Here is a 21,400-nt window from a genome sequence, read left to right on the forward strand (position 1 = left end):
TTGGTCTGGAGGTCTTGTGTTATGGCGTGAGGATGATAAAGAAAAAGGTGGTGGATCAGCCCAAAACTACACAGGACCAGCTTGTCAATGATCTGAAGGCAGTTGGAACCACCGTCACCAAGAACACAAAATCCCTACTGACAAACCTGCTGAGCAGCTAGGAACAGGATCTCCAACTGGTACTAAGTCATGTTTTGCTTGGGGATCAAATAATTGTTTCACTCAATGACATTCAAATTAGTTTATAACTTTTATGTTATTAACGGACATATATAAACCTCACAGTGGTGCCAGTTTCATGTAATGTTTATAAGGTTGGGGTGACTTGGAGGAGTGACGAAACGTTTCTCCCACTGAAAACTCTACATATAGATGAACAGAATCAACTTTTTGGGGTTTTATGTCATTTGTTTTTTCTTGATATTCGGTTGCTATTCTTTCTCTTTCCATAAAAATAAAACTACTATAAAAGTTAGGAACTGTTTTCCTGTGTGAGCACATTTACAAATTCGGTGGTGAATCAAACAACTATTTCCCTCCATTGTTTGGCTGTATGTGAGGTATAAATTCACACCCTATTTTTTGCATTCAGCAAACTTTCAGCAAACCATTCAGCAAATTTTCTTGTAACTGTTTTCAAAAAACCTGAAGATCATCATGATTGCTTCCAAGTAGTCCCATACCGTCATGGCAACTTATCTTAGGTTTTGTCACCTGCATTTCTCATTTCTGCCACTTCAGCTCTAATCGGAAAGGTCACGTCAACAGATCCAGGGGACAGATATATGGACAGATAGCTGCTCTGGACAGTTTTCCACAGTGGCAGGATCTTACAGTAGCAAAAGTCTCATGTTACTGGTGTCTTATTTCACTAGCTCAGGGCAGCAAGTGAAACTCACTGCCCTTGGGTACGTGTCCTCTCTTCTCATTATCTGTTTATCTACCACTCAATAGTCTTTTACCGTTTCTCCTGTTTATTTTTCTCCATATCACTTAGACATGGCTCGCGATACTGCCAAAGCTAATGAGGTAAATTAGAGCACTTTTCTGAACTCCCAGAGGTTAGAGGTTTTTTATTATGTTACCAAATGCACAACAGTAATATTATATGATATATTATATGACATATAATATATGTGATTCTGCAGTCATGTAATGTATAACCCCACACAATACTAGCTGTTCATAATTCAGATCTGTTTGCTGACTTTCAGAAATCAAATGTATTTGCAGTCATTGTATACAGCCACACTTCAAAGCAGATAAGGTAAAGAAGAAAGGAAAGAAAAGAAAAGAAACGAGAATGTTATAGTTTTTCTTTTACCTCTGTGTACCTGGACAATCCTGGCATGATAAATAGTATATATTAAGCTGAGCCTCATTATTGTACAAATCACTTTGGTTAACCAGATACATTTTATTATTATCCATAACATAATACCATGAAGAAGGCAACTGATTAGTCCCAGATTTATTTTTCAACATGACAACAACCACAAACATACAGCCAGTGTCCAAAAAAAACTATGTTCTGCAACAAGAAGAGCAACGAGTACTGCAGCAGATGGTACAGTCCTATGGGCAGAAATCTGTGCCATCAGAAACTGAATTTGAATAAGTTAAATTTGAATTGCTCAGATTGAATCTGAATTGTAACTTGAATAAATGCTTTTAAAAACTGAATATAAATGAGCCTAATTTGAAATTCAATTTATTGGTTTGAAAATGGTCATCACTAAATTGAAATTGAATTTTATATTTTGAAAATGAATTCATTTGCTTTGAAACTGTATTTTATCCTTTAAAAATTTAGCTCTCGAATAAGTTCAGATTCACTTCTCACCATTCAATTTCAGTTCCAAAATTCAGTTTTTTGGGACTTACATCCGGTTCCGGTTCAAGAGTAATCGAGCGCAGATAGAACTACGTTTTACTAGCGGACCGAAAGTGTTACTGACGGGAATCTACAGCGTCTTGAGCTGAATTAAGACTTCAGAAGTCATTCGTCATCTCGAATGACCAGCAGATAAGCTCTCAGGTTGGTAATAAATGTATTACTTGTATAAGAACAAGGGTCATGTTAACAAATGATAGCTGTACAGTAACTTTTATGCTTCTTGTAGCTGTTAGCTAAAAACGCAAATTTAGCGTAGTTTGCCCTGGATTCGTCTTTGACAAACAAATATGATCGACTGTTTCTAGTAGAATTCCAGAGTTGTCATCTTGTACCCTGTCAGAGCCCTGTATGCTTGCAGAGACCCCTACAGTAGGGAAACATGCAAAACAGTGTCCAAAACTTTGTATTTTAGCTTTATTTATGTCTTACACAGCATCCCAACTCTTTAGCTAACTTAATAACTTTAGCTAAAGTGAATAGTTAGTCTAATTCATTAGTGCAGCATTACTGGATCACCTCTGTTTGAAGTGATATAATATGTGACTATCACTGTGTTTAACTACCATAATAATTCTTAGGGTACTGAGTGCATGCTTAATTAGTTGGGTTTTTTAAACATACTGCTCCATTGCTATGTTTGACAGGCTGAAGTTGTCGGGTCACCTCCTAAATCGACCATCTTTTACAGGTGTTTTGTGCCAGAAATGGAGTGTCCACTGAAGACTGAAGATACTGAATCTCTACGCCTTGCCATTGATCCCTCTTGTGCCTTCATCTAGACAAGAGACATTAACTTAACCACTCTCACATGCTCTGTACCTACATCACCTTCCCTGACAGTCGTAGCTGGGCTCATCTGAGGGTGAAATTATAAGAATGTGTTATTTTGCAAAGTGCTCTCTAGGGTTCCTAAATAAAATATGGCATTGAGGTCATTTCTTCTGAATTAATCCCTTCTTCTGAAATATAAGAACCTCTCCTGGTTTTAATGGCACTTTGGATTTCCTTACTTTCTGTTCCACTCCCAACCCCAAATAGATGCTGACAAGCTGACACAGTAACATGGAAGAGGGAAAGAAGTTGGAAAGGACTACTATAAGTAAACCTAATGCCTAACAATGAAAAATGTAAAATAAGAACAATAATAATAATAATCAAGATAAAAGATGAAGTAACACGTTTTTAGTTTTTTTGTTTATTCCAAATGATCACCCAGATGTCTGTGACATGTGATGACAAACACCATAATGGAAGGCCTTTGTCATCACATGCTTAAACTCATCATATATTTTTGCATATGCTGAACAGGCAGTCAGACATGCTGTAACTGTGGGGTACAAAACTGCATAAACACCATACAGCAGGGGTCTCAAACTCCAGTCCTCGAGGGCCGCTGTCCTGCAACTTTTCCATGTGTCCCTGTTGCAACACACCTAGTAGGTCATTAGCAAGACTATAGAACTTGACTGCATGCTGAGTTGCAATTCAGCTATTTGATTCATGTTACAGCAGCTCATGAGGGAATGAACATGGTGCAATAAAAGTATTTTAAGTATTTTCAATTTCAATTTAGTGATGATCATTTTCAAACCAATACATCGAATTTCAAATTAGGCTAATTCATATTCAGTTTTTAAAAGCATTTATTCAGGTTACAATTCAGATTCAATCCGAACAATTCAAATTCAAATTTAACTTATTCAAATTCAGTTTCTGATGGCACAGATTTCTGCCCATAATTTTCTTTTTACTTTTATAAAGGTAACTGATACATAATTTAAACTGAAAACAGAGTAACTGTCTTTTTCTGCACTTTTTTTAAGTGAGTAATTTCTGCAACACAAGTCACAAATTAAAGTGCTACATAAAATTTCAAATACTCTCTGAGGGCTTCTAGCGGACGTACGCGGCATGACAGAGTGGGCATGCTGAGAACATAAAACAGAGACAAGTATAAAAAGAATCAAAGACAGAAAAAGTGGAGGGGGATGTGGAGCATGTGTCACAACAGGATGCTGGGTTTGTTGACAAAAACAAACAGTGCTGCACACAATGCACGTCAGTTGCACGTCATTCCAAACAGTACACTAACAGTGACGGCTGTGGAAAAGTAGGGGTCACAGCACAGTGAACAAGCTTTTCAGGAATCATCCCTGATAACAGTAGCTGATAGGAATTGACACTGTAAGGGTCTAGATGCTTGCACACTCTATATACAGTACTGAGAAAAATACTGAGTCACCCATCAATGTAAAGGAAATATATTAGGAGGTAGACTTTCTTGTAATTGTTTTAAAGTGGTCTTGAGCAATAGTTCTCCAGGCTTTCTGAAAGTCTTTCGAACTTTTTCTTTAGACATTGGCTACTGACCAATTTCAGGGGAATGTTTCTTTGTTTGTTGAACAAGCATTGACCAGTGAATGATTCAAGCATTTAAAAAAGATATCCAGCTCAAGGGATGAATCAGTGTTGTGTCTACACAGATAGCTTATCAAAGAATCCGTTTTCAGATTGTGTCTTTAAACACTAGCAGCTTGTTGCGAGAGCACTTACAAGTGATTCCCTATCAAATGAAAACTAATCTCAGCACGTTGTGCAGTGTGTCCCTACAAAATCTGAGGAAACTGGACAAGTGTAGGACAAACGTGGTAACAGGCCTAGAAAATACAATCTACTGCATCTGAACAGTGTCTGATGTTCATAAGAAATAGGAAAAAAATCCAGCAAAGACCTAACTGGACTGGGTCTAATGGAATAATCAATCAGAATTTTTGTTCAAATCATCACTAACATGTACAGTGAGGTGAGGTGAGAAGGAGAACAGTGGATATGTACAATCATCTGTAAATACTCATGAATAAGGCCCTGGAGATACTTCTCCACTTGGGGCACCAACAAATTCCAAATTTGGAATAGATACTCCACACCTTTCTGTCTGAGGTAGATGGCGTCACCTTTGGAAATGCTATTTCTGCTCTTAACTGCTCTACACTTGACTACATTCTGCCCCTTTGCAAGCTGAAGGTCATTACTCAATGAAGCCAACAGAATCACATTTTCTCCAGAAAGCAGAGAAAAGATGCCAAAGACCTCCAAACCCTCCACTTATGGCTTAGTCACAGTAGAGTAAGAATACAACAGCTACCTTCTTGCGAGCAGGAAAAATCAACAGCTGTGATTATACTGAACTTTTTTCACATTCAGCGACAAAATGATTTCCCAGAGGTTGACATTGAAACAGCTTTAACCTCTGGGAGATCACATTGCAACGTGATTGCACAGGTCGCCTGGTGGGAGGCAACCTGCCTCTAAACAATCACAGTCAAACTCAAAGTGACAGCAGTCTGTCTCAGACGGGTTTGTAAATAGGTACCTTCTCATTTATAAATGCAGACAGATTGCCAACACACTGCAAACAGCCTGACTCATTCTGTGCAACTAGTTCACGATGCATCTCCTTGGGAACTGGACTTAACTGGTTGCCAGATGGTATTCTGATTATATTCCTAAATAAAAGCAAGCTTTTTTAGTGTCTTTCAACTGCAAACTGATAGCAGACTGACTCTGTCTTTCATTGCCATATTGAGACACCAAAGTTTCTTTAAACATGGCAACTGACTGCAACTGGTTGGAGACCAGCTCCTTATATGTGTGTGCTTTTTAAAAACTTTCTTGACAGTTTTTCTTCTGTGAGAAATTTGGTCTCATTTGTTTAAAAAAAGAAGAACATTTTAACAAAAGGATTTGTACAAAATTGTTCATTCTCCTTTCTTTGTCACTTGTATTTCTCCAGACATGTCAATCCAAGGTGTTTGATCTATCTGATGGAGTGTCGCAGTACGCATGGTTCCCCTGTCGAGTGGCTGATTCAGCCTGGGGATATTATACATACTGGCTCAAGGTAACACCAATATCCATGAAATATAGTTCAGATGACACCTGAAAATTGCGCTTTTGGGTTGAGTGTTCTTTGTAATAATGTCAAACTGCTGTACTGATACTGACAAAGCTTTAGAGAGTAATCAGCATTAGACGCCTGGATTGGGAAAGTATCTGTATATTAGATACTAAACAAATTAGGATAAATCTAGTTGTACACACAAACACAAACATGTGACAAATTTTACTTAACTTTGTGCTTTTCCCTTTTCCCTTTATTCAGGCCCACTTTTCTCATCCCATGGTGGCAGCAGCAGTAATTATACACTTGGCTGCTGATGGGACTGGCTTCATTGATCAGACACAATGTAATATTACTGTTCAACTGGTGGACACCAAGGAGGGGATCCATAGCCTAGGTGAGAATTATCTTAATGTGTTTTCAAACTACTACTTACCTCTGTATCAGTCTAAGTGAAATGATGAAAGCATACGTCAACTTAAGCATGTGTTGCTTTCATCCCTTTGTTTTTTAACTTGATTGGCTATGTCTCAGTTAGAACACGGTATCAGCTTTTCATCACCAGCTGCTTTGTAGGCCTCCTCTTCTTTTTGATCTTTGAGGTTGGTTAACATCTGCTTCTGTCCCCTACCTTCCCTATCTCAACATCAATGCACAATGTTTTGTCTTCTGCTCTCGGCCCCAATATCCTCTCCACAGGTGAGTGGCGTCTAGGCTGTCGCACAAACCCTTTGGTCATCCCAGTGAGTCATGACCTGTCAGTGGCCTTTTACCACACCAAGGCTATCCTGGTGATGTTTTCCTCTCACCTTGTGGCCATCTCCGGCGTAGCCCTGCGTTCCTTCCAGTCTTTTGACCCCATCACAATAAGTGGCTGCCAAAGCAATGAGATCTACAACCCCACAGGACAGAGGTGAGGCTAAAAATATACAAACGTAACAGCGCTGTAAAAGATGCTAACATATTTAACACAGACGTCAGTCGAAAGCATGCAAAACCACATCATGAACATGTTATATCACACACACATGCATGCATGTATAATTTACACTATAGTCAAGTGTTTGTATGTGTTTTGGAGGAATGCGGGTGCATTTATACTAGTTTTTAATTTATTAAACAAAAGAATAAGTCTTGTTTCTGAGTCACAGAGCTTGTTATGATATGTATTTGCTGTCAAGTCACATATTTATGCATACAGACAAACTGTTATTGTCCCCAAACAGCCTGAATTCCTTAGGCAAGCTCTCTTGGAATTTCTTTAAACATTCTTCAGGAAGAGTTCTCCAGGCTTTTTTGAAGGACATTGAAAGCTCTACTTTGGATGTTGGCTGCCTTTTGTTGTGTTCAGGAAGATCCTGCACTGTATCAATCGATAATGTTAATATCTGGGCTCTGGGGAGGCCGATCCATGACTGATAGTGCTCCACTTTGTGTTTTTATATCCAGGTATGCTTTTATTGGATTGGGAGTGTGTTTGAGATCAATGTCATGGTGACAAATGAAGATGTTGTGTTTAAGGTGGTATTGCAAATGGTACTGCATGGAGAATCAAACTCTGACCATACTTTATGTATTTGTAATTCTATAAATTTTTACAAAATACACAACCCCACTGGCTGAAATACAGCCACAAACCATGACTGAGCCTCCACCGTGCTTTACAGATGGCTGTAGCCACTCACTCATCATCTGTTGTCATAAATGAGTGAAAAAGGCAGCTAATGTCCAGAGAAAAACTTTGAAAGGACCCCCAGAAATCCTGGAGAACAACTACTTAAATTTATTTAAAAAAAATCTTGATCCTTTACTCAGTACTGCATCAAACAAGCCTCCCAGACTCCAAAGTATTTTCTTCTCTTCATATATTTTGTATAGATATGTTTACATATATATTCAGCACATGCTGTATATATATGTAAACATAAAAGACAAGGTGAACTAAAACCTATATGTGAACATTTGAATCTGAAATGCATTAACTATGCAAGTTAATGAGAGTTCACAAGTGTAATATCCTTGGCAGTTCATTGGACCTCTTAACTTATAAATTTATAACCAGCTGCCAGCCAGCGTTCAACACTAACCTTTCGTTACAGTTCAATTTGCTGTTGTGTTAAGTTCTAGCTATTTTTTTCTTTTTTTTACAAAATCCAAAAATGTTTTTTCATCTGTAAATTTCTTGCATTGTTCAATAGGGCACTGAGGCTGTGAGCTGTGATTTCTTCAACTCTAACTTTAAACTGGCCATCAATCAGGCATCAAATTGGAGGCCAAGTACAGAGCACCATTTCTAAATTGGAAATTATACCATGAGATGCATAAAGATTCATAACAGCTGAAAAGAAAGCTTCATAATAATAATAACTTTAATAAAAGCCAATAAAGATGCTTACATCATTTTCAACAGCTGCTGGCTGAAACACCAAAACAGTTATTACCTATTTGGCTATAAAATAACAATTTTGAGCCTCCACTACCTCCAAGTACCCACTCACAAACATACCTAAAGAAGACCACACACACAGTCAGAATTGATCAATTTCCACACCACTGTCATGCACGCAACAGTTCACAGGGACGATGATTCCACAAACCTTTCAACAAGAAATGCACTAATACGCACCACAATACCCAAAGAATGGATGGTCTGAAGTTCTGTGTGGAGAGACAGAGCTGTTTGTGGCTTTTGTTGTGTGCCAGTTAGACATCCAAGTGCACCTAAATAGATTAAAACTGCTGTGCATCTGCATCAGTCAGGAAATTGTTTGTTGCCGCACACAGAGGCATAGTTGCTTTCTCCAAGACTTTTTGCCGACTTTTCTTTCTTTCATATTCTCTCAACCTGATCTAATTTCCAGAAGCTCTTGAAAATGCTGCTTATATGATGGCAAGCCAAAGAGACAATACCCACTTATCTTCAGAAGCTCTGAACATGCTACAAGCTGAATGTGATAATATAGTGCAGCTCAGTGCCGTATAGACATGAAGAATCCAGGCTTTCTGTTTTTGTGTCTTAAGTCTGTTTTTCTTTAATCAATACCAATTCATCATCTACATTATACTGTTTATATCCCACTTTGAAAGCTGCTTGTCTCTCTTCTACATTTTCTTTTACATCCCTGTTCCTTTTCCCTGATTTGTTACATCTCTGCTCCTCCACTACTTCTGATATCCTTTTCTGTCTTCTCATCCTTTACTTGCACATGACCCTCCTTTCCCTCTAACTGCCATCTTCTTCTTCTTAATTCTCCCCTTTTTTGTGCCTCCTGCGCCCACTTTCCTTCTCTCATTCTCCTGGGCTGAGCAGCATATTTCCCGTAATACTTATGCCTCCACAAAACACCACATCCCCTTTTTCCCTGAGTTGTTAACTACAGGAGCTATTAACATGACTCAGTTTTATGTCCCAAGCTTGTCTGCAAGCAAATGCACACACACACACACACACACACACACACACACACACACACACACACACACACACACACACACACACACACACACACACACATATGTATATACATATATATGTATATATTGGTTTTGTTTCAGTTTGTCACACATTTCTTCTCTTAACTTTTACACTCATCACCAGAGTGAGAACTCTTGGACTTATTTGTCCCCCCCAAACAACAAAAAACTAAACAGAAAAAAAAAACAATATTCACAAAAGTTTTTGTATAGTTCCCTCATTTCTCTTGAATTCTCCTTTCTGTCATACAAACTATTCCCCTGTGGTGTATAATGTATTCTCATTTGCAGGGAAGGAGGCTAGTTTTCCAGGTAGTTAATTGTAATTTATGTCATAAATTCCAGAGTGACTAGCAAAAAACCACAAAGAGATTTTGTTCAAAGCCAAAGAGTCCATGAAGCAGCCTCCTAGGTCTCCCAAGTTTGTCCTCAAAGAGTAGACGTAAGGGACCGCTGCTCTTGTGCTTTATAATTATTCTTCACCTGCTCAACGTAGCTTTTTGTCAACATGAGTTAACATACTGGGAGCAAAATAAGGGAAAAATGAAGGGCATATGGAACAGTATATGTAAACAGAAGGCTTAGATTATTAACAATCTTGAGAAAGAAGGCATGCAGTGCAAGAAATAATATGTGGAATGAAAGAAGTTAAAATAAGACAGAAAAAAGAAAGATACAAATTCCATTGTTGCAGGACTGAGTTTAACAATGTTTCTCCAGATCTGTATTTTCTTACACACTTTCTCTCTCTCTTCGGTCCCCCACCCCCTCACAGACACACACACACGCACACATACACAATGACAGAGAAGGAGAGTGAAATACTTTTCCTTCTTTCTCTCTTCTCCTTTTCTTTCTTCACTTCATAGGGGAACCCTATACTACAGAATGCAGACTGTTGTAAAAAGGTGCCTTGGGCACCCAGGCATTCCAAGAGTGTTAAACGCCTTCTCCATTAGGATCCTAACAGAGCTGTGGTCAAACTGCACCATTGTAGCTTGCACAGCATCTATCCCGTTGTTCTTAATTCCCTAATATTCACACTCCGCTTTCATGTGCATTGCAGAATATGGCAGCCTTTTCTCCGTGTACTTTATTGATTTGGTATGTTAAGCGGTCATTGATGGATGATGTGGCGGATTCGATGTATAATTTGTCTCTTTTGGAGCACTGCTTCCACATTTCTGAGTTTGCAGTGCTATTATATTCACAAAAAAATGTGTATTAGTGGTATTTTCAAATTTGTTTTATTTTTTATTTTTTTTAGCTTTGTCATCTCTGTTGTCTGTTCTTCTTCTTTAACACCCTCCCACCCCTGCCCCCACACACAATGCCTCGTAGTTGTGTACATTATTCGTGTGAGGCCATTGACTGCCAGGAACCCCTGATCCGCAATGCAGAGCTAAAGTGCAGTAGCCCTGGCCACCACTTCTACAATGGAGACCGCTGCACCATCTCCTGCAACTCTGGATATGTCCTGCAAGTCCACCAGGACGATGACATCATTAAGAGTCAGGTGAGCATACAAACACACTGCTGCACACATGTTTAACTACGTATAGGCAGCTACATAGCTCATTTCACACAGAGAAACAAGAACGCATAAACATACAACGCAAGCATTCAAATGCAAAAATGCCAGAGCTTTTGTGTAGTTACTGGAAAATGCATGCACACATGAAGCCGTCTGTGCATATTCAAACAAGCTTTCATGTAAACTCAAATACACAAATGTCAATAAGACAAAAGTGCAAACAAACGTTCTTTCTGTTCTCTTCTCTGTTTATGGATTTACTTTGTCACCTGCAAAAAAACAAACAAAAAAACATGCTTGGCACAGTAACCCTCCAGGGACAATGACATCATAATCTTCCAGGTAGATGAGTGCTGCACTGAAAAGTGGAGCCCCAGCCTTCTCCTTTTTCTAGTTTACTACACATAGACATACAAAGACACATCCACACGCACACACAGACACATGGGCGCGCCACACGCACATGCATTAAACAAGCACAGACATAAACGTGTTTAGTCTCTTGCTGAGCATGCTGCACCATCACCTCAAACAGTCACTTTGTATTTCTGGTCCACTGGGATGATGACATCATAGCATAGTGTCTGCTCGCTCTCTCTCACTCCCTCCCTCCCTCTCTTTCCCTAGCACCATTCCTGCTCTTTCTGCACACATTGAAGTCTCTGTTAAAGGGCAGAGATTTGCTGCCACTGTCACAAAGCAGCACATATTAAATGCTTCCATGCAGATACCAACAAACAAACAGTCAAGTACAAGGAGTACAAGGAAATCTCTTTGCATGGAGATGTGGGGAGATACAGTATACACACACAGATTATTGCACACCACACATAAACAAATGATCTGGGTAGTTTACACCACATTGTAAACCTTTTGGATTTTGACCAAGATGCAATAAAGGCCATATAAATGCTTTATCCTTCTCTATGGCTTTGTAAAGCTGTCTGCAAAACAATCTATTAATGCTCTCTTAGAGAGATGGCACATGTGTATTGTAGCCTGGAGAAAAAGAAACAGTACTCGCCTGTACTGTATGGTATGTTTGGGAGCTGTATGTGGAACATGAATTAAGACAAGAAGGAGAGAGAAGCAAGAGCGGATTAAGGGTATAAGAAGGGTTACACATAATTGCTTTTCTGATGCGTGGTCTGGACTCTGACTTTAATATTGCTAAAGATACTTCTTCTGTTGGTTGTTCCATATGTTGTGTGCCAGCTGTCCTAACTGGCATGGTTCTAGTACCACAAAGTAGTTTACTCATGTATGCATAGAAACAATGTGTGTGTATGTAAAAAATCCATTAAAAGCTATTGACATACACATTTTATGTACAAAACCTTGGAGTTGATTTTTCTTTGCAGATTTATAATTGCATTATATTTTGATTGACAATGCACAATGTGTCTATTCACCAATGTCAGTTCGTTTAGTGATAATTTATGCTTTTAAGAAAAGGAGAGGCAAAAAGTATGCAGTAAGTAGGCTGTTATGGAAGCAGAAAGGACAGAAGAGGAAGTAGGAAGAGTTTTATGCCAAATATTTTCTTGTGTAGTACTTTGAGTGTTTGCCACAAATGACGATTGACAGTTCAAAGATATTACAAGGACTTGTTATTTATGAATAACTTTTGTATCCATTCAGCCAGATGAAAGGCATGTGCTCAGTTTTGTAGATGTGAAATGAGGATGTGGAAGTTTACCCTAATTAACTTAAATAGAATTACGTAGATTTTCTGAAATCTATACTGTGTAATCTAACTTAATGATTGTAATATAAACATGTATATATTTTACATTTTTTCCTCTTTCTTTTTCTCTGACCTTTTCTCTAGTGAAGTAAAGTGAATCAGCTTTTTGAAAAATAATATTTGAGCACATTTTATAGTGGTATAAAGTAAAAGCAAAATTGTGGCAGATGGTTTCTAGTTTGGTAGCGTCAGGACCAGCTGACTGCTTTTTTGCTGATATGGTCCTTCTAGTTCCTTTGAGTGGTGACCTCTAACACATGCTGTGTTGGTTTTCAGTCAAGTGTTAATCGACAGGGATAAGAATTAGCACTTTCAAGTCTTATGCCGTGGTTCACAGCGAGGAAAGGGTACCCACTCTGGGTTGGGGGAGGAGTTGCAGCCCCTAGGGGAAGGGGACAATGGAGTGTGAGATTAACATACGGATTGATGTGGCATTTGTTGGGATGATAAGAGCTGAGCTTGAAGCTGTGAAGCTGGTAAATCTATATTCTAACCCTCACCTTTGTCCACAAGCTAGGGACAGTAACTCAAAGAATAAGATCCAGGATACAAGGGATGGAAATTAGTTTTCTGTGTTTGGTGTCTGGGCTTAGTCTTGGCCATAGGGTGAAGAGGGAGGGGCTCAGAGTAAAGCCTGGTGGAGGTGATTGAAGTGAGGGGTGTCTGAGCATTTTTGCTTAGCCCTGTGACTCTGACCCAGATGTGGATGGATAAATTGTCCATAATAGAAAGTATGTTGGATCTTTTAAAAGTAGTAGGCCAAGGTCTGATCTTTGTGGGACTCCATAGAGAATTTGAATTAATTTTTTCCCTCCTGGATTATCAGTCACTACAAGTCGGATGAGAATGTAGTCAAGAAAGGAGAATATGTGAATTTGTGAGATGGAAAACAGACATTCATGAACAGATGCAAAATTTACTATAAATACTTGAATATGAAAACATGAATATGAAAGAGAGACATATCCCTTTTTCTACTTTTCTTTGAAGAAAGATTCTACTTGAATTAGCCTTTGGGATCAATCAGTCTCAGATATGTTTTTTTTTTTTATTCCAATAACATGAAGATAGAGGTGATACAGTTCATGAGTTCTCAAAATAAACATTCTTGTTTTATTAGTATTTTCATTTTGATTGTTGTCAGCCCTGAGGACACTACCACTGATGTGGTAACACTAAAGTTTCGATAAAAGTTATCAACACTGTCCATGAGCATAAAAGTCACAAGTTCTGGCTGCAGGCAGTCCTGTTTAAACATCTAGAATTTTTGAGCTCTGGGTATTTCACAAAGATTTTATACCACCCAGCACTTCCAAATGTTCTGGGTGGAACTGGAACCAGAAAGCTTTAATTCCAGGAGACATGTAAAATACTCTCAAAAAGTATTTGCCCCCTTCCTGATTTCTTATTAATTTACATATTTGTCACATATGAATGTTTTAGATCATCAAATAAATTTTAATATTAGAGTAAGACAACCTGAGTACTTACAAAATGCTGTTTTTAGATGATGATTTATTTTGTTGAGGGAAAATTCAAACCTACCTGGCCCTGAGTGAAAAAGTAATTTTCCCTATTGTTAAATCATGAATTAACTGTAAATAACACATCATGGCACAATCTAAATAAGTCATTTCAGAGGCCATGTTGAGAGCCATTATTTACAAATGGAGAAAACTTGAAACAGTGGTGAATCTGCACAAGAGCAGTCCCAAACTTACTCCAAGAGTGCATCGATGATGGGTCAAAAATGGCATATATGGGAGAGTTCCAAGAACAAAACCTCTGAAGACCAAAAAGAACACCAAGGCTCTTCTCACATTAGCCAAAACATCTTGATGATCCCCAAGATTTTTGTGAAAATATTCTTTGGACTGACGAGACAACAATTGAACTTTTTTCCGGTCCAGTTACATCTGACGTATGTAACTAGACTGGGGTTGTTTTGCTGATTCAGGAACCATGAATTCATTTTTTTCTCCACATGGCGTACTTTGGATAACTTTGGATAACTTTTTCTCCACCTGCTTCATCAAGCAGGTGGCAGAATTGGACATGGATCTTTAACTGGTCTGAATGAGTTGGAGATTATCAAGCTGGTTGCATAAATTTGAGTCAGGCAAGAAAGGCGGAATGAGAGTTGGCCAATGAGATTTAAAGTACATGGAATAGAGGCTGATTGGCTTACAGAAGATAGGCAGGGAAATAGTTGGGCCAGAGCCCAACTGATGACAGAAACCAGTTTGTGAGAAATCGGAAGTGATGTAAAGAATAGTCTAACGGGCCGAATATCCAGGAATATAGGCAGATGAGTGAATAGAGATTGTCCTTATTGAACACAAGCGTCTTTACTACTTTCTCGATCCATTTCAAAATCTATTGCAGCTTTGCAATACCTTGCAAAATAGTCTCACAGCAAATAAAATGCACTATTTACTTGAAGCATTACTGCAAATGATCAGTTTTGACATAACTCTAATTTGTTTTAACAGTGGAATGCAACTTTATGAAGGTGTTTGATTGCAAGTTATACAGTCCAATCAGGAGTATAACTTTGACTCCAACGGCAACACAGCTGTAACCTAAACTGTACAACTGCTGGATATAATTGGTAAAATAAAGCAATTCACATTCAAAAGAAAGACTGGGCACATCATGTCTTAAATGTAATAAACAAAATGTGCTTCGAGTCAAAGCGCTGGTAATAAAATGGTCTGGCCAGATTCATAGTGCTCATATGCTCTCATCTTTTTTTCAGCTGCACAGTCCTTGCAAAGACACGCACACCTCCACACTAAGGTTGAAAAGTGCAATGTGAAGCATAAGCTTGTCTCATTTCATTAGCCGATTACATTCTTGGTTCACTGATGTCAAAGAGATTCTGGGAACACCAACTTCTTACATAATACTATCTTCAGAACAAATCTGTTTCCCTCACTTGCTTGATTTGTATATATGTCTTTTATTCCTGTCTGTTTTTCCAATCTTTCTCTTCCTTTGAAGTGGTTAGGGAACACTGTGTGCTGGTACTGAAGAAGTCACATCTATTTTATATAGGCATTCCCTTTTACAGATATGACCATTCCCTGCCATGAAACAGCGTTTAGGTATCTGAATTAAAATAACCCCATCGCAAGTCACCATCTGATAAAAAAGATAATCTCATTGAAGAAGTATCTATTATCCTAAATTCATATACATATACAATGTTGATGTTGGTAACACGCTGGTGTGGTGGTTAGCACTGTTGTCACAGCAAGAAGGCCCTGGATTCAAATTCAGGCTGGGCACTTTCAACGTATTCTCTTCGTGGCTTCTCTCTGGGTTCTCTAATATCCTGTCATAATGGATTGGATTTATATAGCGCTTTTCAAGGCACCCAAAGCGCTTTACAACACTATTCATTCACTCTCGCATTCACACACTGGTGGAGGCAGCTACGGTTGGGGGCAGACTGACAGAAGCGAGGTGGATAGCCCTGGTTAGCCCTGTGACAGACTGGGGGCCTGTCCTCGTGTCACTTACCCTGTAACCTTTTCTTTTTGTAAATATTAATGGTAATAGCTAGGTGTGCCCCTTAGGTCAGTGGTACACACAAGAGATCTAACCCTCAACTAAATCTGTGTTCATCAAACAAACAAACATGTGCTTGCTATTGGCCCAACAAGGATGTGGGCATGTAAATCCCTTTATAGATTCTTAGGAAAACCTTGTAGATCAAAATGTTGCCTGTAAAATTAAAATCACCCTGCTTGTTGACATGTTACGCTGAAATGCTCCTCGCACTTATAAAATATGGGGTCTATGGGTTTCTGACTAAAGTTACATTCTCAGTAGCACGCTGCTGTTGTGACCACACCGTTATCCAGAATCATTTGGGAAACCATTCGTTGATATTGCCAGTATGAATATTTCACAAATACAACCTTTGATTCTTAGAACAGGATTTTCACAAAAAAAAATGTTTTATAAGAGGTTTTCCGCAAGGACTGACACATAAATTATACTTAATTCTTAGTAATTCTACTATTTATCATTGCAGATATATCTTCCAATTAATGTTCAACCATGCTATAATTTGCTTGTTTGCCATCTATAAGAAGACAAATCCCTAAGTTGAGGAAGGGGTTGTCTGTTGGTTCATTTGTCTGTAGGTCTGTCTGGCTTGAATTAGGAAGCATAGCCAAGGGTTGTTAAAATCGCTACTGGAAGAGAAACAGGCAGCTGTAAATTTTTTAAAGGAAGGAAAATTCCCACACATTTACACACATAGTAGCACACACAAACACAAACCTACATATATACTCACTTTAGAAAGTGCTCTTCCCTTTTTGCACACCTAGCTGTCTTGTAGATTTTTATTATTAATCTATTTACAAATGCTCCTCACACTTATAAAAGATCAAAAGAATTAAGAGGAAAGTATTTGACTCGTTGTTCTGAAGCAACAGGTCTGTGCTTTAGGTCATTGTTATGCTGGGAGGTTTAGGACCCCCTTCGCCCCATGTCATATCCACCTGGGGTGAAACCCTTTTCAAGAATCTCTCTCTACTTTATCAATCACTCTTTCACCAGTGCCCCTGTCATAACAGGAAGTTTCCACCACTTTGACCAAAAACATCACATTTATGGAATATCTTCATCTTGCTCTGAGGCCTTTTCATACCAGACTCTAAGTGGGCCCTTATGTGTGTTTTACTCAACTCTCTCTGGCCACTTTACAGAAAAAAATAAATAAAAAGACCCGATAGATGGAGTCATCCTGAGATGGTCATCCCTCTGTCAGATTTCCCCCATCTTTGCACAGCATTTTTGAAACGCTGTTTTAGTGATAGATGGGTTCTCTATCACCTCCCTCACCAAAGCACAAACACATCTAGGTAAACGTGTGTGTTTATGTGTATTTGTATGTGTAGGGTGTAGTATTGACCACACTTGTGAAGTGCGTATTAGCTCGTACCTTATCCCACACATGCACAATTTTGCAAGTGTACTTAAGGTTTTCACATATTTTAAAAGAGATGTTTCAATGTTGCTTTTATGGTCTACATTGCTTCTCCACAGCTTCACATCTCAACTGACTCATTCAACTCTTCACCCAGTTGTTTTCCAGAAGGCGCTCACATGCAATGTATATGTTACCTTGTTGGACATCCAAATATGAAAGGAGCTTATTTATTTTGAGGGAACCCGATACTGTTACGCAGTATCATGTAATGGGATCGAGATGAAAGACAGATATACACGGAAACAGAGAGAAGATTATGAAACAATACATGTGTATTGCCAGCTGAGTCCAGTTTGTGTTGAAGTTTGGCCTCGCTTTAAAAAGATGTGTGTAATTAAAGTCAACCAGTGTAATTGATGGGTTACCCACACAGGTTTCTCTTCTGGTTCTGGGAATAAAAAGTCAAAAAGATTGAGCTCTAACAGCTTTGTTGTGAGCTTTCTTGGCACGATTATCGATTTAAACATTCCTGTTGGATTACATGGTTCTACTTAATGGAAGAGGATAAAAAAAATTGAGGGTTAACCCATTCAGATAAATTTCGGCTCATCTCTGAAAACCTCACACTACAAGCCAAATAACTAGAGCAATGAGACCTATTTGTAATAGAGAATAAACCTAACACGAGGAAACTTTTCTAGTTAAAAAAAAACAGTTAGAAAGGATTTTGAACTATTCTGATTGCCCTGTCAGTTCTCAGGAGTGCATATACAAGAAAATATTGTTGTCTAATGCTATATTCTCTAGACAATATTCTTCCCTTGAACAGAATGGTTTCACATAGCCATGTGTAGAGTGTGTCCACACACACGCACAAACACACACAATAAATGCAAAACGTGTGGCAATTGAGAAGTAATTTACCATAATGATAATCCCTTATACTGGAACCTTTATCTTGCTGGCGATTTAAGCATGCCTCTGTATGAAATAGTGGAGCTATGCTGCCACTGCTGGGTTTGCTCTTGTTTGAGTCTGTTTCTTGTGGATTTTGCATGTTCTCCCCATGTGTGGATTTCCTCTTGGTTCTCTAGTTTCCTACCACATTCCAACAATATGTAAAGGCCCAGTCACACAGGATGCCCTCTGTAGTCTTTCAAAAGTTGGAGAGGCTGCCTTGATTTTCAGAAGGGAGCAACGGAAAGCCACTTGTTCCTATTTGTTTATGAAATTACAAACTCAGTAAATATGAAGTAACCTTTCTACTTTTTTCCCCCTTTGATTTTGTACTATTTCCAGCATATTGTTTATCTCTTACCTAAATATGATAACGACTTTCTTATGTTTTGTGACTACACATAAATTCAGAAAGAGGATGAATCATGGATGTAGACTAAACCCACAGGGGTTTGCCTTCTATTTGTAGAAGACTTTATGTGCGTGCATGTATCTGTGTGTGTTTCTCAGCTGTCACACTTCCACTGAAGTCAATCTGTTTAGGGTTAGGGCTGATTGTGCAGTTGCTGGATATCAGTTGTCTGAAGTACATGACTTGACCTTACAAATGCTATCAGCAGTTACTTGAGCTGCTGAGTGGCCTGTGAGGCTTACTGACATACAGTAAGCTAAGCCCGATCAGGCTTTGTTAGGTTACACGCTGATTAGGAACTTGTTGAAATGATTGCAGAATTGCTGTAGTCATTTTTTTGTGAGGTAAACATTTATAGGACAAGTGCACTACATCAGTCTGTCGCATCAATATGCAAATTAAAGCTTGCATCAATGAATATTATTATATATCTATGTAGACTATGTTGTAAAACTTATATTTCTTTATTTGTTATTTATTTTGTGTTATATCATGTCTTGTTTTCCAGTCAGAGACTTCAGTGACAATAACTTGTGCAAATGGGAAGTGGAACAAACAGGTATCATGCGAGCCTGTGGACTGTGGTTTACCAGACAAGTATCATGTTCATCCTGCCATTTTCAACTTTCCAGAGGGCACCACCTATGGCAAAAAGAGCACCTTTCAGTGTCGAGAACCTGCCCAGCTAATGGGTGAGTTGCCTAGTGAAGCACTGACATATCCATGTTCAGATATTTACAGGGTACCCTTCAGAGATCTTATCCAGTAAATATATACACCCCCTGGTCACTTTATTAGGTACACTTGTTGTGTTTGCTAATGCTATTATCTAATCACTGACTTTGAACATGGTTTGCAGAGAATGGACCAAAAAAGAGAAAATATCCAGATAGCAGCTGTTCTCCAGGCACAAAAGCGATGGTGCCAGAGGTCAGAAACAAAAAAGAATGGCTAGGCTGATTTTAGCTGATAGAAAAGCAACAGTAACCATGAAGCAAATGGGCTACAGCAGCAGAAGACTGCACCAAGTGTCACTTCTGTCAGCTAAGAACGGGAAACTGAGACTATGATTCACATGGGCTGAACAAAATTAGACAATAAAACACTGAAGAAACATTCCCTGCTCTAATGAGTCAGGATTTCTGATGTGATACTCAGATGGTAGGTTCAGAATCTGGTGTAAACCAGATAAAAGCATGGATCCGTCCTGTCTTGTATCAGTCGTGTAATGGTGTGAGGCTATTTTCTTGTCACACTTTGGGAGCCTTAGTACCAACCAAAGCCTACCTGAGTATTGTTGTTGATAATCTCCATCCCTTTATCATGACAGTGTAATCATCTTCTGTCAGCTGCTTCCAGTATTTGACATTGCCTTTTGAAAATTAGCACCGTATCACAAAATGATCTCAAACTGGTTTCTAGAAGATGACAATGAGAAGAATCTCTGAAGAATTTTTCTGGCACTTTGTTGAATCTATCCCATGAAGAATTAAAGCAGTTCTGAAGGTCAAGGGCGGTCCAACCAGATGCCCCACACATGGATCCTGAATGCCTAGATCTATACAGAATCAAAAGGAACCTAAGAGCCTTTATCAGGAACTAAATGTGGATGTGGCCAACTTCAAGCCAATAGCACAAGTCTGCATCAAGTGCAGCATCTACCAAGGAGATCCTTTGTCCCCAATGGTCATTGACAAGACTGGCTACAGATATTGACTATGGAATGGAGCAATCATCAGCCACCTCCTCTACATGGATGACATCAAGCTGTACGCTAGGACTGAATGAGACATTGTTCACTGATCCACACCACCAGGATCTACAGCAACATCATTAGAATGTCATTTGGACTAGATAAATGTAGTCGGATGGTAACAAAGAGAGGAAAAGTAGTCAGAACTGAGGGAATTGCACTACCAGAAGGGAACATTGCAGACATTAAGGACGGCTACAAGTACCTGGGAATCCCACAGGCAAATGAGAACCACGAAGAGGCACCTGGGAAACTGCAACCACCAAATACCTGCAAAAGGTCAGACAAATCCTGAGAAGTCAGTTGAACTGGAAGAACAAGATCCGTTTTATCAACAGCTACACCCTGCAGGTTATCAGGTTCTCTGCTGGGATAATAAGCTGACCAAAGGAGGAGATAGAGGCCACTGACATCAAGACAAGGAAGCTCCTCACCATGCATGGAGGGTTTCACCCCAAATCCAGCACCCCAAGACGTAACACTAAATGTAAGGAAGATTTGGTGAGTGTCAGAACCACTGTCCAGGATGTGACAACAAACATCCATGAGTGCATAGGAAGATGGCCACAACCAAGGATGATGGCCAGAGCTAGCAAAAGAACCCTGCATGGTGACATCCAGAAGTCCTACCAGTGGCTGGACAAAGCTGGACTGAAAGATAGCACAGAGGCACTAATCATGGCAGCACAGGAACAAGCTCTGAGCACAAGATCCACAGAGGCTGGGGTCTAGACAGACAGACAAACTGGTGATAGATAATCACCCGGACATAGTAGT

At 39.1% G+C, this 21,400-nt stretch overlaps 1 protein-coding gene across 2 annotated transcripts in view; it reads left to right on the forward strand.

Moving 5' to 3' along the window:
- pappaa (pregnancy-associated plasma protein A, pappalysin 1a) overlaps nt 1-21,400 on the forward strand; it is a 112,781-nt gene that overhangs the window by 66,086 nt on the left and 25,295 nt on the right. For both annotated transcript variants that reach the window (XM_084935331.1, XM_084935332.1), the window contains exons 11-15: nt 5,691-5,798; nt 6,060-6,195; nt 6,498-6,711; nt 10,614-10,788; nt 19,379-19,562. In XM_084935331.1, the coding sequence (XP_084791457.1) occupies nt 5,691-5,798; nt 6,060-6,195; nt 6,498-6,711; nt 10,614-10,788; nt 19,379-19,562 (817 nt within the window). The remainder of the gene's footprint in view (nt 1-5,690; nt 5,799-6,059; nt 6,196-6,497; nt 6,712-10,613; nt 10,789-19,378; nt 19,563-21,400) is intronic.

This window comes from Perissodus microlepis, chromosome 7, assembly GCF_051167445.1.
Source record: "Perissodus microlepis isolate ML-2025 ecotype Zambia chromosome 7, ASM5116744v1, whole genome shotgun sequence".
NCBI classification, from domain to species: domain Eukaryota; kingdom Metazoa; phylum Chordata; class Actinopteri; order Cichliformes; family Cichlidae; genus Perissodus; species Perissodus microlepis.